This window comes from Gossypium raimondii, chromosome 12, assembly GCF_025698545.1.
Source record: "Gossypium raimondii isolate GPD5lz chromosome 12, ASM2569854v1, whole genome shotgun sequence".
Lineage (NCBI taxonomy): Eukaryota > Viridiplantae > Streptophyta > Magnoliopsida > Malvales > Malvaceae > Gossypium > Gossypium raimondii.
The window spans coordinates 39766894-39780035 of record NC_068576.1 but is presented as its reverse complement, the minus strand read 5'-3'; the positions used below and the strand labels follow the sequence as shown (position 1 = coordinate 39780035).

Sequence of the window (13142 nt, the reverse complement as noted above, 5' to 3'; positions counted from 1 at the left end):
ATTATAGTACGAGACAAAAAGAAAACTAAATGCACCTCACTAGAGACAAACGTCCATCCAAAGGAACTCTAAGTTTTATTTAAATAAATTATTAAAATCATAAATATTTAAACATAGAAAGAAACTACAATTCATTTAAAATCTGGTTTAAGTCTTTTTTGGGATGGATATATCAATCTGTTGCTACTCCAATTGATTCGTTCAATTCCAACAATCATCATTGGAATCGAAATGAAAATCAAGACTAATAACACGCGTCCAAATGTAAAAACATATGAATCAATATCTATCATAGACCCGCAACACAGGTTACCAGATCTTCTCCATCTCCATCTCCACTTCTGTCTCAATCTTTTTCACAATTTATTCTCTGTTTTGTCTGAACATCTTTCTACTCTCTCGTCTTAAAGCAAAGAAAAAAAGCAGTCGATTCCCTTCTCTCTAAATTCAAATTTATCCCACTCCGGATAACAAAAAAACAATGGGCCCTGAATCGAGCTCCGCAACACCATCATCATCATCGACACCGTCTCCATCTGGGAAACGAAGCAGAGATCCCGAAGATGAGATTTATATCGATAATCTCCACTCTCACAAGCGTTATCTCAGTGAGGTTTCATAGTTTCTTTTTTCCTTGTTTTTTAAATGCCCAAATCATCAAAGTTTCAACTTTTTGTAATCTTTGTCTAAATAATTTTATAATATTATACCCGAAGTTCTGGGTAGTTGTTATCTCCACGTACGATTTGTTTGTTTCATCGGATTATTTGCATTAAAGGGGCTTCAATTATTGAAAAACTAAAAATACTTTTGGGCAGATAATGGCATCTAGCTTGAATGGATTAACTGTTGGGGACCCACTTCCTGAAAATCTCATGGAATCTCCTGCTAGGTCTGAAACCATGTTCTATCCCAGGTTTGTTGTCGGTCTCAACCTTAATCAACTATTTTTTAAGTTACCCTGAAATATGAATGTGCTATTACTGTTCATGTTGAGTTCAATACCGTTATAAGTGGATTCGATCGTGTGTAATTTATCTTTCTATATCCAATTAGCTCTCTTTTGGTGCTAGAAATAGAAGGTGCAACGGCTATCTATGGCTATATTGTAGTCTGCAACTTGGTTCACTCATCCTTGTTATCTTTCCAGGGATGAAATGTCTTGGCAATATTCATCGATGTCCGAAGATTCGGATGACTCGAGATTTTGCGAGACACCTATGATGAGTACTTGTTTATCCCATTCCGATAGCCGGCCTACTAGTCCTGTTTCTCCATACCGATATCAAAGACCAGCGAATGGTGTCACCTCTGCTCCTTCAACTAGTTCATACCCTTTGCACGGGAATGTCAGCACCATCGGTTGTTCTCAGCCACGCCAAAGAGGCTCGGATTCAGAGGGACGGATCCCATCCTCACCGAGTGATATCTGCCACTCAGCTGACTTACGGAGGGCAGCACTCTTGCGGTCCGTGCAGATGAGAACACAACCTTCCAGTCCGTCATCATTTGAAACGCCAGTTGAGGATAGAGAATATCAGATTGAGGAGTGTTCTACATTGGGTATCTCAAAGCCTGAATTTAGCCAAGAGAAATCTTTGCATAGTGAAAGTGGATGAATACGGTGATTAGAGGTCTTCCATCATCGTTCACCCTCTTGTTTCACATGCTTTTCTCAAAATCTGGCCTACGGAACCTTTGTAAAATCAGTCTACTGTTTAAACGTGTTATTTCACATCTATATATTGGTTTAATTCAAAATAAGTTTCCAGGAAATCTATAATAGTAAAAACAGGAGCAAAAATTCGAATAAATGCCGAGTGAAATCACTGGTCAAAACTAGTTTTAGGAGAAAATTTCATCATAAGAACTTTTACTAGTTACTGGTGCTGCGGCACGCAAATGGTGCTCAAGTCCTAATCAAGGCCTAGCGATTTGCTGCTGAAAGATACCCAAAACATAAAACGCTAAGATGTTCCCAGTCCTTGAAAACGTCGATGAAACTTGAACCCACCGCAGCACTAGACGAGCTGAAATACATTGATCTAAGAAGATGCAAATGTTGATAGGATGTTCTTCTTGATCGTGAATTCATCAGCTTTTGCTGGGCTTAGTGACTGCATCAAGAACAAAAGAAAAAAAAAACTCATGGTTCAGAACAATCACCACTGAATATTTTAACCGTTGGCAACTAACGGTGTAGAGCCAAGTGGATCCCAAATACTGGCAACCTCAAGCTCGACTAGAAACTCAAGGTTTTGATACTCAAGTTGAGCTCAATTGAACATCAATTTCTAAACTCGAGCTCGACTCGAAACAAAATTGAGCTTTGAGTAGCTCAATCTCGATTAACTCATTCACACTTAAGCTCCTTCAACATGAGGGTAAAAATGCAATTTCCTAATATAGAGATATATTAAAATGAATAGCTCGATTAGGCTCGTTAGCCATTCAAATCAAGCCATTATAGTGTTCGAATTCGGCTCGACTGATGGCTCGAGCTACTCAGCTCAATAATTACCGAATTGAATTCGAGTTTCTTCTAATCTCAAATAGCTTACAAACATTTTCTTCTAGTTGATCTCAAATAGCTTACAAACATTATTGTAAATGACCCTTATTAAGATATGGCAAAGATGATTCAGGGCACCATCCTGTTAATTAACTGTAACAGTCAAACCACTCACTATATGTACTTCTATTACAATAGTAACTCTTTACCTTGTCAAGCATGCGCTGCAGCCGCTCAATTTCCTTGTTGGGGTAGTCAGCACCTTTCTCTAAACAGCTTTTAGCAGCTTTCAAGTATATCTTTCCATGCCTGACAACCAGCAATATGAACATTTATACATAGAAATAATAGTAGTCCTTTGACACAAAATTTTAAAATGGAAAATAGGTACTGATGAGTTCTCCTTTGGAGCTTAATATTGAGAAACTAAATGAATACCTCGCGGTAGAACCCTTGAGCTTCTCAACTTCCTCTTCAATCTTGGAGAAGACTGCTTTCTTCTCGTCGGCAGAAGCAGCCACAAACTCCTTCACTAATGCATCCAAACTTGACAAAATACCAGCCTATGCAAAGAAAAACGAGAACAATTAATCCATATAGAAGTATTGATGACAAATATGGTGTACCAGCCTACATATGAGCTACCAACCGTTGAAGTTAACTGCCCTTTTGCATCACGACTGGTCCCACATTTCTCATTGATGAAAGAAACAAAGTCATCTAAATCCCTGCCACCGTCGTAGTCTTCGCCAGCTTTGTTACCTTTAGGGAAGAATTTCAATGTTGGAAACCCACTTATTCCATACCTGCAACAAAAGCATAGGCCTTAAAACCCACTGATAACTCCCTAATTGTTAACAAACACTTCATAAAATAAAACCGAGCTTGTTGGATAACTCCATGCTTACTTTTCAGCTAGATCCCTGTATTTGTCAGCATCTAGATTAGCTATCACTACATCTTCTTCCGATTTAAATGCCGTTGCTACCTTTTCATAGGTCTGTAGAGACAAAAACAAAGGTTTAGAATGCAGATCCCCACTTGTACCAAAAGAATAATGCCTACTTTATTAAACAAAGATAGATGCTTACAGGAGCAAGGTTTTTGCAATGGCCACACCTGGCAGAAAACCAACCCAGAACTTGGTCAAAACAAGTTCATATAAAAAGGGAGATGGAACTAGAAAAAGCCCTTCGGTTTCCCTCCAAAACAGTAATATTACCAACCCAAGAAAAAAAAAACACGCTTACCAAGGTGCATAAAACTCAACCAACACATCTTTGGTTTCATCAAGGACAATCTCATCAAAATTATCCGCATTTAGCACTGCAACATTGGATGGCAAAGTGGCTATCTTCACATTAGTCCCTGTCAATACATCAGTTTAGCAAAATCATATTGTGTTTTAACTATTTTGGGTATCAATCTACATTCAGAAAGTCAACCACACACAAGAAAGAAGTAATGGCAGACCACAATGGGAAAATTCTTCAGAAGGAAAAAGACATATGTACCTCCTTCAGTGTTAACAAATTCAGCAAGTGCCTCAGCCGTGCGTGGTCCTTCATACCTAGGTAAAACAATTTTGATTTACTAAGACCATGGTTTAAATAAAAATATGAGTAAAAGAAACTAAACATAAAACAAGACCTAACTGTCACAAGATCTGTTCCAACATGTTAATTTATACTCACTTTTTAGGTTCCAAAGAGCCTTTAGGAAACCACTGAACAGTTGGGTAGCCTTGAACACCATATTTGCTGCATAAACTCTTATGTTCATCACAATCCACCTACACATAGCAATAGCAAGAAAAAAACTTCATTATAGTAAAAAAATTTCACAATTCGAAAAGCCTCGATAAACAATAATTCATAAATCAACAAGCAAAGCTATGTAATTATAAATCAAAAAACCTTTCCAATCAAGACGGATTTAGCCTTCTTAAAACTTGCCCCGAGCTTCTCGTACTCAGGAGCTAGCTTCTTACAGTGTCCACACCTGTAGTCCGAAATCAAAATAACATATATTCAGAATATAACTAGCTGGATCTTAAGTTTTTTCCATAATCTAAATCCATACTCAGAAGTATACCAAATTCAAAACAAAAAAAAAGAGGAATATCTTTAGCAACAATTCAGTGACCTAGAGAGTATGATCCTAAGAAACAAACATCAGAACCAAAAAAATGAATAAGAGAAAACAACCGATGTTCAACTATGACTTGCTGAAGATAGATCTAACGATCGATTAATGAGGATCTACTCTAAAACATCAAAAATATACAACATAAACACTAATCTAAAAAAGAAATGAAAAACAATAGGCGATAGAAAAATTATTTACCAAGGAGCATAGAACTCGATGAGAGCTCCTCTATCTTGACCAACTTCCTTATCGAAGTTCGCTTCGGTCAGTACGACGACGTCATCGGCCAAAGCTGAAGCTAACAACAAGGCCAAAGTTCCAAAGGCTAAACAGATCTGAGACTTCATTTTTTTTTTCTCTCTTCTTCTTTTTCCTCTGTTTGAATCTCCCTCTGGTTTCTTTATTATTCTGCCGGTCTATTGAAGACTTTTTTTTTATTATAGCAAGTGCTAGCCGGTAGGTTTTTTTTTTTTTTAATTTCTACTTTTTTATATAAAATAAGTCTTTTCTTTTTGGATAAATTTATCCAAGGACGATGCTTTGAAAAACAGGGACTATGTGATGACGTGGCGAATTTTGAATTGTTGAACTGAAAATCATGAGTAGTATATTGGTGTATTGTTGTACGATGATGCGTGGCGGATATGATACGCTCCATGGCTATTGGTAAAGCGTAGGCTCAGTGACGTGTTTATAATGACGTGGCATGCTGTGATAGGTTCGATTGTCGTGGAGGAGTTTTAGGCTTGGAGCCGCCGTAGCCCAATACCTTTGTTTACAAAGGACTGTCTTAAGTCTTAACCCAATTAGTTATGTAGGATTGGGCCAAAACCCATTTTATATACTTTTCAATGAAAACTAAAAATAATAATAAAACCATTCTCCAATAAAAATGGTGTGGTTTTTTTAATTGGTATATTTACACATTTAATCCTCAACACTTACACATTCTTCCCATCAGAAATTGAAAATAAAATCCCCCATTATCTAATAGGTTAAGTTTATATCCAATAAGGAATAAAAGATGTAGAGATAAATATTATGAACTCATGAGTTGAATATGATTTGTTTGTCATAGATTGAAATGTAAAAAAGAAGAAATTTGAATAATTAAAGGTTTAAAAAGAGAAGATTTGCTAAAGAGTCTGTCGTTCCGCTCACACCAAATGATATGTATAAATGCAGTCAATGGAAGTTTGAGAATGCAAACTATGAGAAACATGCTTTCAAGTTTGAGAATGCAAACTCTTGAAACCAAGTCCCAATAGGTCTTGTAATACCACAGAGAACCAAAATCAATCCCCAAAGCCTTCGGGGAAATTCACATTAAAAAAAGATGTGGTCTCTTATTTCAGTAGCAGAGGAACATGGAAGGCACTTGTTATCAATGTTTAAGACTGTTAGAGTAGCTGTTAATAAAAGAAAGTTAGTTATTAGTTAGTCTTCTGTTAAGCTAGCAGTTAGTTTGTTAAAGAAGTTACAGTCTCATCTGTTAGTATAAATGCATGTATCAGCTCATTATAATTTTTCAATGAAGCTTATTATACTCATTCAATGTTATAGTTATTGAGTATAATTCAACATTGTATCAGATGTCCATCTCGTCCTGGGATTGATGTTTTAAGTTTCTATTTTGTTGCATGGATCTACCATTAAGTCCATCCGTTGTTCAATCTGCTACTCCCACGATGGCGTCTAATCTCACTAATGGTGTTATTGATAGTAGGTTCTTCTCTACCAAGAAGGTTAGTGTTCTTCTTGATGACTCCAACTACCTTTTATGGCGGCAATAGGTTCTGTTGGCAGTCAAAGCTTATAAGCTTCAAAGCTTTCTTGACTTGCATATTGTACCACCTCCTTCGATGGTTCCAGATGATGATGATGATGTGCCTCAAGAAAATGTTGAGTTCACTAGGTTTGAACAGCAAGATAGTGCTCTTGCTTCTTGACTTCTGTCCTCGGTAAGTCAAGATGTTCTTCATCATCTCATTGGCCTCGACACCAGTGCTCAGATTTGGAATGATATTGTGGCGTTATATGTCAGAAAACTACTTCTCGACTGATGTTCTATCGTTGTGCCTTGCACTCTCAACGTAAGGGTGATTTGTCTATGAAAGAGTTCTTGTTGAAGATCAAGTCTTACTGTGATAATCTTGCTAGTTGTGGGGAGGTCATCAATGAACATAAACATATCACTGCTATTCTCAATGGGCTGCCATCCGAATATGAGTCAATTGTCTCAATCATTCTCACTGGTCAACTTTCATACTGCGTTTAGAATGTCACAACCATGCTAATTGATACTGAGGCTAGACAGCAAGTCACGATGGCTGAGATTCCTAACTCTGCCAATTTAGTTTCTCAACAACCTGAAGAGTCAGTTACAAATAATTCTGCACCAGCTCATCATCCAACAAATTGTCGTGGTTATGGGCGTGGTCGTTCTTCTGGAGCCCGTGTTCAATGCCAGTTATGCGGAAAATGGGACACCTAGTTGATCGATGCTATCACAGGTTTAACGCATCTTACAAAAGCTCTAGTTATAGGCCTTTATCACAAGCAAATATGTGCATGTATGCACCTGGCCCATCTCTCTAGACACTACTTGTTGTGCCAGTCATGCCACCTATGTTTCCACCTTCTCCGCCCATCTGGTCCTACCAGTCGACACCTACATCTAACTGGGCACGTCCTTTTGTTGGTGACTCCTTGCAACAGGCTTCATCTTTCTCTTCTACTGTCTTACAAACGCATGCTTTAATAGCTACACTTGACACTGTAGGTGACTCCGCTTGGTATCCTAACTCTGGGGTGACACATCACCTTACTCACTCTGCTGCCTTCCTCAGTGATAATCTGTCTCACAATGGGCCAGGTAAGGTTTATGTTTGAAATGGTAATGATCTCCTTGTTTTATGCTCTGGTCAGTCCTCTCTATTCACTAGGACACGACCACTTTACATGAAATATCTATTGTATACACCTTGAATAACTAAAAACTTACTTTCTGTGTCCAAATTCACAATAAACAACTTGGTAATGTTTGAGTTTCTCCCTACACAGTGTCAGGTACGCGACTTAAGGACCAATGAGGTACTTCTTGAAGGCTCAGTGCACCATAGCTTGTACAAGCTTCATTTGAACGATGCTTTCAGAAATACTCAGCCTACTCGCACAGCTTACTATTTTACAACTAGTGCATCTGTTCCTCTAAGTGTGTAGCACTCTAGACTAAGGCATCCTTGTAAAAATATATTGCTCAAGGCTTTACAACATTGTAATGTGTCATTCGATGCCAATAAAGAATTGTTTACTTGTATTGCATGTCATCTAGGCAAAGAACATAAATAACAATTTCCTTCTTCAGTGTCTTAGTATTCTGCTCATTTGCAATTGGTGGTAGCTGATGTTTCGGGACCAACTCCAGTATCTTCGAATGGGTTCCGTTCTACGTGGCCTTTACTGACACCTACACTAGATATACATGGTTTTATTTCTTGCATAAGAAGTCTAAGGTTCTTACTGTGTTTCCTCATTTTCACAGACAAGTCGAGCGAGTTTTTTGTTTACAACTTCAAACTTTGCAAACAGATGGAGGGGGTGAGTTTCAAGTTCTCAAGCACTATCTTGCTCAACATGGAATTATGCAACGATTCACATGTCCTTACACCTCGACTCAAAATGGTCTCGTTGAACATAAGCACCATTAGATTGTTGAATCAGGCTTTTCCATGCTTGCACAGGCCTCCATGCCTGTAACCTATTGGAATGATGCTTTTAGCAGTGCTATCTACCTCATCAATAGACTACCTTCTGCTCCTTTAGGCTATATCTCTCCATATGAAAAATTGTTTCAAACCAAACCCAACTATTCCTTTCTTAAACCTTTGGTTGTCTTTGCTTCCCGAATTTCAGACCATATAATAGTCATAAACTTCAATTTTGACCCACTCCATGTACTTTCTTAGGATACTCCTCCGTTAATAAAGGGTATCGGTGTCAGGATAGTAATGAACGAATATACATTTCTCGACATGTTACCTTTCATGAAAACATGTTTCCATTCAAGGATACCTGCACCCATCCTTCCACACCCAAGCCCCGCATGCAGACCAGTTCCAAGTTGCTTGTTCTATCCCCCAGTCCTCAACCACATAACCACCCATCACCTAGCACTATAACTAACAACATTTCTCCATCATTACCCTCCACTCTACCTAATTTGTCTGTATCAACACACTCTGTTCAACCTATCTACCAGTCATCTCATTGTCCCACTAGTAACTCTGTGTCTCTACCAACCATCCCTACACGTATTCAACCTCCACTCCCTATCCCACAAAATTCACATGCTATGGTCATCCGCAGCAAAGCTGGAATCTTCAAACCAAAGGCCTATTTGAGCAGCACATGCTTACCGCCTGACACGCCTACTGATGTTCATACAGCCATGGCTCATACCTGCTGGAAAGATGCAGTTCATGTTGAGCTGCATGCTCTTGTCAGCAATAACACATTGAGTATTTGTCCTCTCCCTCCACATCGCCGGACCATAGGCTGTAAATGGTTATTTAAAGTAAAAAAGAGAGCTGACGGCACTGTGGAACAGTATAAAGCTTGGCTGGTAGCCAAAGGATCCTCTCAGCATGCAGGAACTGATTTTCAAGATACATTCAGTCTAGTGGTTCGCGTAGTCACCATCAGGGCAGTTTTTGTTGTTGTTATAATAAAGGGGTGGCCACTGCGCCACGTTGACGTGAATAACGCTTTATTAAATAGGGAGCTAACTGAAGAAATTTTCATGGATCAGCCGCTTGGATTTGAGGTGCCAAGTCTCGACAACCAGAAGTTAGTGTGTAAGTTGAACAAAGCCTTGTATGGGTTGCGCCAGGCTCTCCGTGCATGGTTTCACACCCTCAAACACTTTCTGGTCAGTAAGCTCGGGTTTCATGTGTCAAAGACCAATCCATCACTGTTTATTCGCATCTCTGGTGATAGTCAATTGTTGCTTATGGCCTATGTAGATGACATCATTCTCACTGGCAGCTCTAGTCAATATATCGATAGTGTGGTGCACCAGCTTTATAGTAGGTTTACTCTCAAAGACTTGGGCCAGCTCAATTTTTTTCTCGGTATTAAAGTACAGTCTACTTCTCAAGGGTTGTTTCTCAGTTAGCGAAAGTATGTGCAGGAGATACTACAAAAAACAAGAATGGCAGGTACAGCTGCTACCCCTACGCCTATGGTCAGCTCACCTAAGTTGAGTGCCTCTGATGACAGTCAAGCTCTTGCTGATGGTCATCTTTATCGTTGCACTATTGGCATGCTTCAGTATCAATGTATTACACGACCGGATTTATCCTTTTGTGTTAACAAGCTCAGTGAATATATGAACTCTCCCGGTGAAACTCACTAGAAAGCAGTTGAAACTATGGAGCATGGGTTATTTTTCTCATAAGGACAGTTTAAGCTCGTTTGTTACTCAGATACTGACTAGGCATCCTCAGTTGAAGATAGACGATCCACTATAGGCTATGTCTTGTACTTAGGGTCCAACCCAATAGCCTGGTGCTCCAAGAAGCAAGTAGTGGTTTCCAAGCCGTCCTCAGAAGCTGAATACCGAAGCTTGGCCAACTGTATGTCTGAGCTATTATGGGTTAAACAGCTATTGAAAAAATTGGTATATATGTGGAACAAACACCAGTGATACTGTTTCTATGTCAGCTAATCCAAATTATCATGCAAGAGTCAAGCATGTTGAGATCGACCATCACTTTGTTCAAGAAAAAGTCATTGATGGCTCTCTGCAAGTTAACTTTGTTCCATCAGCTATTCAAATTGCTGATGTGCTCACAAAACCTATCATTCCTAAGCAATTTGTAGTTTTTCGGCATGCTCTTCAAGTCACAACAAGGAATACATCATTTATTTTTCAAGAGGTTTAAGAACCGGGAGAATGTTAGAGTAGCTGTTAATAAAAGAAAGTTAGTTATTAGTTAGTCTTCTGTTAAGCTAGCAGTTAGTTTGTTAAAGAAGTTACTGTTAGAGTATGCCCAAAGATCAATCATTAGATGGTTGTAATAACATACTTGATTTATCATGTTTATTAATATAAGGCGTTATCATTATTATTTCAGTTTCTTTTCTGTGTGTATAAATAAACTGTTTTCTAATAATGTCCTAAGAATAATATGATTATTCTTAAAAGATCCTTAGTCAAGTATTATTGTTGGATAGGACAACAATAATGCATTAAGACTAACATGTAGTTGATTGATGATAAAGAGTTATCATTGATATGGAATATCAGAATCGATGCATGAATATGTGTGTTAGAGAACAACATATTAGACTGACCCATTATGAGTATGTTTCTTGGATTATTATGTAATTGTCACAACATTACTTATAGTGATTAATATGTATATGATCCTCAGACTTGAGATCATCATAATCCCAACATCGTGAGTAGTATATTTTGATACAGTCAAACGTACACTGTAACTGGTTGTTCTATAAAGGCTGGTGTTGAATATACCACAATCGATGTAGATGGATATGGTTGGTCGATATAGAATAAGTCCCTCCTACATAATGGGAGTAATATCTTAGGCCACTTGATTAAGTGATACTAGAAATGCATGGCCATGCTCAAATAAGTTGATATGAGATGTCATACTTATTTGTATATCGTAGTCTGCTTAAAATATCAAGGAACATGGAATGGACTATACAAGTGTGACTATTCCATGACTTGTGTCCAATCCAAAGATAAAGGACTTAAGGATTAATGCATAAAAGGTTAATCATAGCAGGTTATGTCGAATCATGATCTCTTGTGACTTAGGTAGCAATGATGCATTGCTAGATGCCACTCATTGTTTGTAACATTGGAATCGTTCTAGTATTACTGCTAACGTTACAAGAACCTACAAGGTCACACCCTATAGTTAAAATGAACGGAATAAACCATAGTTGGTATTGTTTTTAGGTGTCACTTGAATTAAATTAATTATAGAATTAATTTAATTCGATTTCCAACACATTATGTACAAGGTTGTTGTACACATAATGATGTTAGCATATGAATTCAAATAAATATATGGTTTACCGAAATTATATTATAATTAATGTAATTATAATTTTCTGTTTAAAATATTATTATATTTATTTTAATTCATAAATAAAAACCCTAAAAATAAATAATAAGGATATAAGTATCCTGTTTTTCTTTGTTTTGGTCTAGCAGCCGTCAAAGAAAATTCACTCTCAAAACTATTTTGGGGATTTCTTCCGTTCGTAGTCAACTGGGTGGATCACATAGAGGTCAGAGTCTCGATAGATTGCGGCTTAGTTCGACTGTAGATCAAACTACACGTTGTTGAGAAGTTGTTGTCTACTCAGAACAGCATTAGGTAATTTCGTAACCCTTTTCACCCCGATTCGTTCCTCACACATGGATCCATGGTTAGGGTCGCCGATTATTAAATTTTTCCGCTGCGCCATAGGGGTGCCGGCGACCCAACAGTTACAGTACTCATCTGTTACTATAAATTCATGTATCAGCTCATTATAATTTTTCAATGAAGTTTATTATACTCATTCAATGCTATAGTTCTTGAGTATAATTCAACAAAGACCACAAGCAATTAACCTGTCTCTTGTAGGTAGCCTGTTCAAAATAGCCATCCATGTAATAAGTGAGTGTTTAGGCACATGAAATGGAAACCAGATAAGCCTCTACCAAGGCATCTTTTCCCCTTTCATTCGAGTATCCTCCTAGAGCTTAGTGGTAGACACATAGACACCAATAGGGAACCACAAAATAGATTCAACAGTAAGATCCCTCAGCTTAAAGAGCCTCCTCCTTGTCCAGCTGCTAGAGGAATTTAAAGAAACATTCCTGAAAGAATCCCCTTTTAAAACATACATTTGGATCCAAGCAATCCATCAGGAACCCTCAGAAGCAAGCAAGGCTCGAATCAGTTGAAGCATGCAAGCCTTTTTCCACTCCTCCAAATGGCTGATGCCTAATCCTCCCTTTGACTTGTGTAAACAGATTGTCCCCCAGCTTACCCTATCCCCTGCAGCACTGCTATTAGACCCTTTCCAGAAAAATCTTGAGCACAGCTGGGCAATACTTTAGAGAATAGACTTAGGCAGAAGGTACTATTTGCTCTAGAAAGCTTGCACACTGAAGAGAACAAATTTGATCAATTGAAGTCTGCTAGCAAAACTCAAGTATTTGGCAGACTACTAATTAAATTTTTATTATTTTGTATTGTTGTTAGAAAGTGTTTTTGAGAAATAAAATGTTCATTTTATACATGATATTGTGAAGTAAAAATATGAATTTAAAAATGCTCAAATTTTTCATATTATGATATTTTATTAAAATAAAAATAATTTATTGTAGCTCATTATTAATATTTTAATATATGAAATATAAAATTTAAATATTTGTAAGTAATTAATATTAATT

The 13142-nt window shown here is 37.7% G+C and overlaps 2 protein-coding genes across 3 annotated transcripts; one reads left to right on the top strand and one right to left on the bottom strand.

Moving 5' to 3' along the window:
- Positions 1-251: 251 nt before the first annotated feature.
- Positions 252-1764, top strand: LOC105764079 (uncharacterized). Of its 2 annotated transcripts, none has more exons than XM_052625367.1 (3): positions 252-608; positions 819-916; positions 1151-1764. In XM_052625367.1, exons 1-3 carry the CDS (start codon positions 564-566, stop codon positions 1617-1619), a joined length of 612 nt encoding a protein of 203 aa, XP_052481327.1. In that variant the 5' UTR covers positions 252-563; the 3' UTR covers positions 1620-1764. The 2 variants fall into 2 exon arrangements, with proteins under 2 accessions (XP_052481327.1, XP_012437985.1); XM_012582531.2 differs by having other exon boundaries at positions 254-613.
- Positions 1713-5120, bottom strand: LOC105764077 (probable protein disulfide-isomerase A6). The gene is made up of 11 exons (XM_012582529.2): positions 4859-5120; positions 4429-4513; positions 4207-4304; positions 4027-4082; positions 3763-3880; positions 3604-3631; positions 3421-3512; positions 3162-3318; positions 2951-3075; positions 2722-2821; positions 1713-2117 (listed from the first exon to the last, which is right to left on the bottom strand). The coding sequence occupies exons 1-11, from the start codon at positions 5005-5007 to the stop codon at positions 2046-2048; spliced, it is 1080 nt and encodes a 359-aa protein (XP_012437983.1). The 5' UTR covers positions 5008-5120; the 3' UTR covers positions 1713-2045.
- Between the last annotated feature and the right edge of the window lie 8022 nt (positions 5121-13142).

Bases quoted from the DNA above. Each gene is read 5' to 3' on its own strand.
- LOC105764079 (XM_012582531.2), top strand. From the start codon at position 482: ATGGGCCCTGAATCGAGCTCCGCAACACCATCATCATCATCGACACCG. The intron at 614-818 runs GTTTCATAGTTT...ACTTTTGGGCAG, and splicing joins ACAAGCGTTATCTCAGTGAG to ATAATGGCATCTAGCTTGAA. The intron at 917-1,150 runs GTTTGTTGTCGG...TTATCTTTCCAG, and splicing joins GAAACCATGTTCTATCCCAG to GGATGAAATGTCTTGGCAAT.
- LOC105764077 (XM_012582529.2), bottom strand. From the start codon at position 5,007: ATGAAGTCTCAGATCTGTTTAGCCTTTGGAACTTTGGCCTTGTTGTTA. The intron at 3,881-4,026 runs GTACATATGTCT...ATGTATTGACAG, and splicing joins ATTTGTTAACACTGAAGGAG to GGACTAATGTGAAGATAGCC. The intron at 3,076-3,161 runs GTTGGTAGCTCA...TTCTTTGCATAG, and splicing joins AAGGGCAGTTAACTTCAACG to GCTGGTATTTTGTCAAGTTT.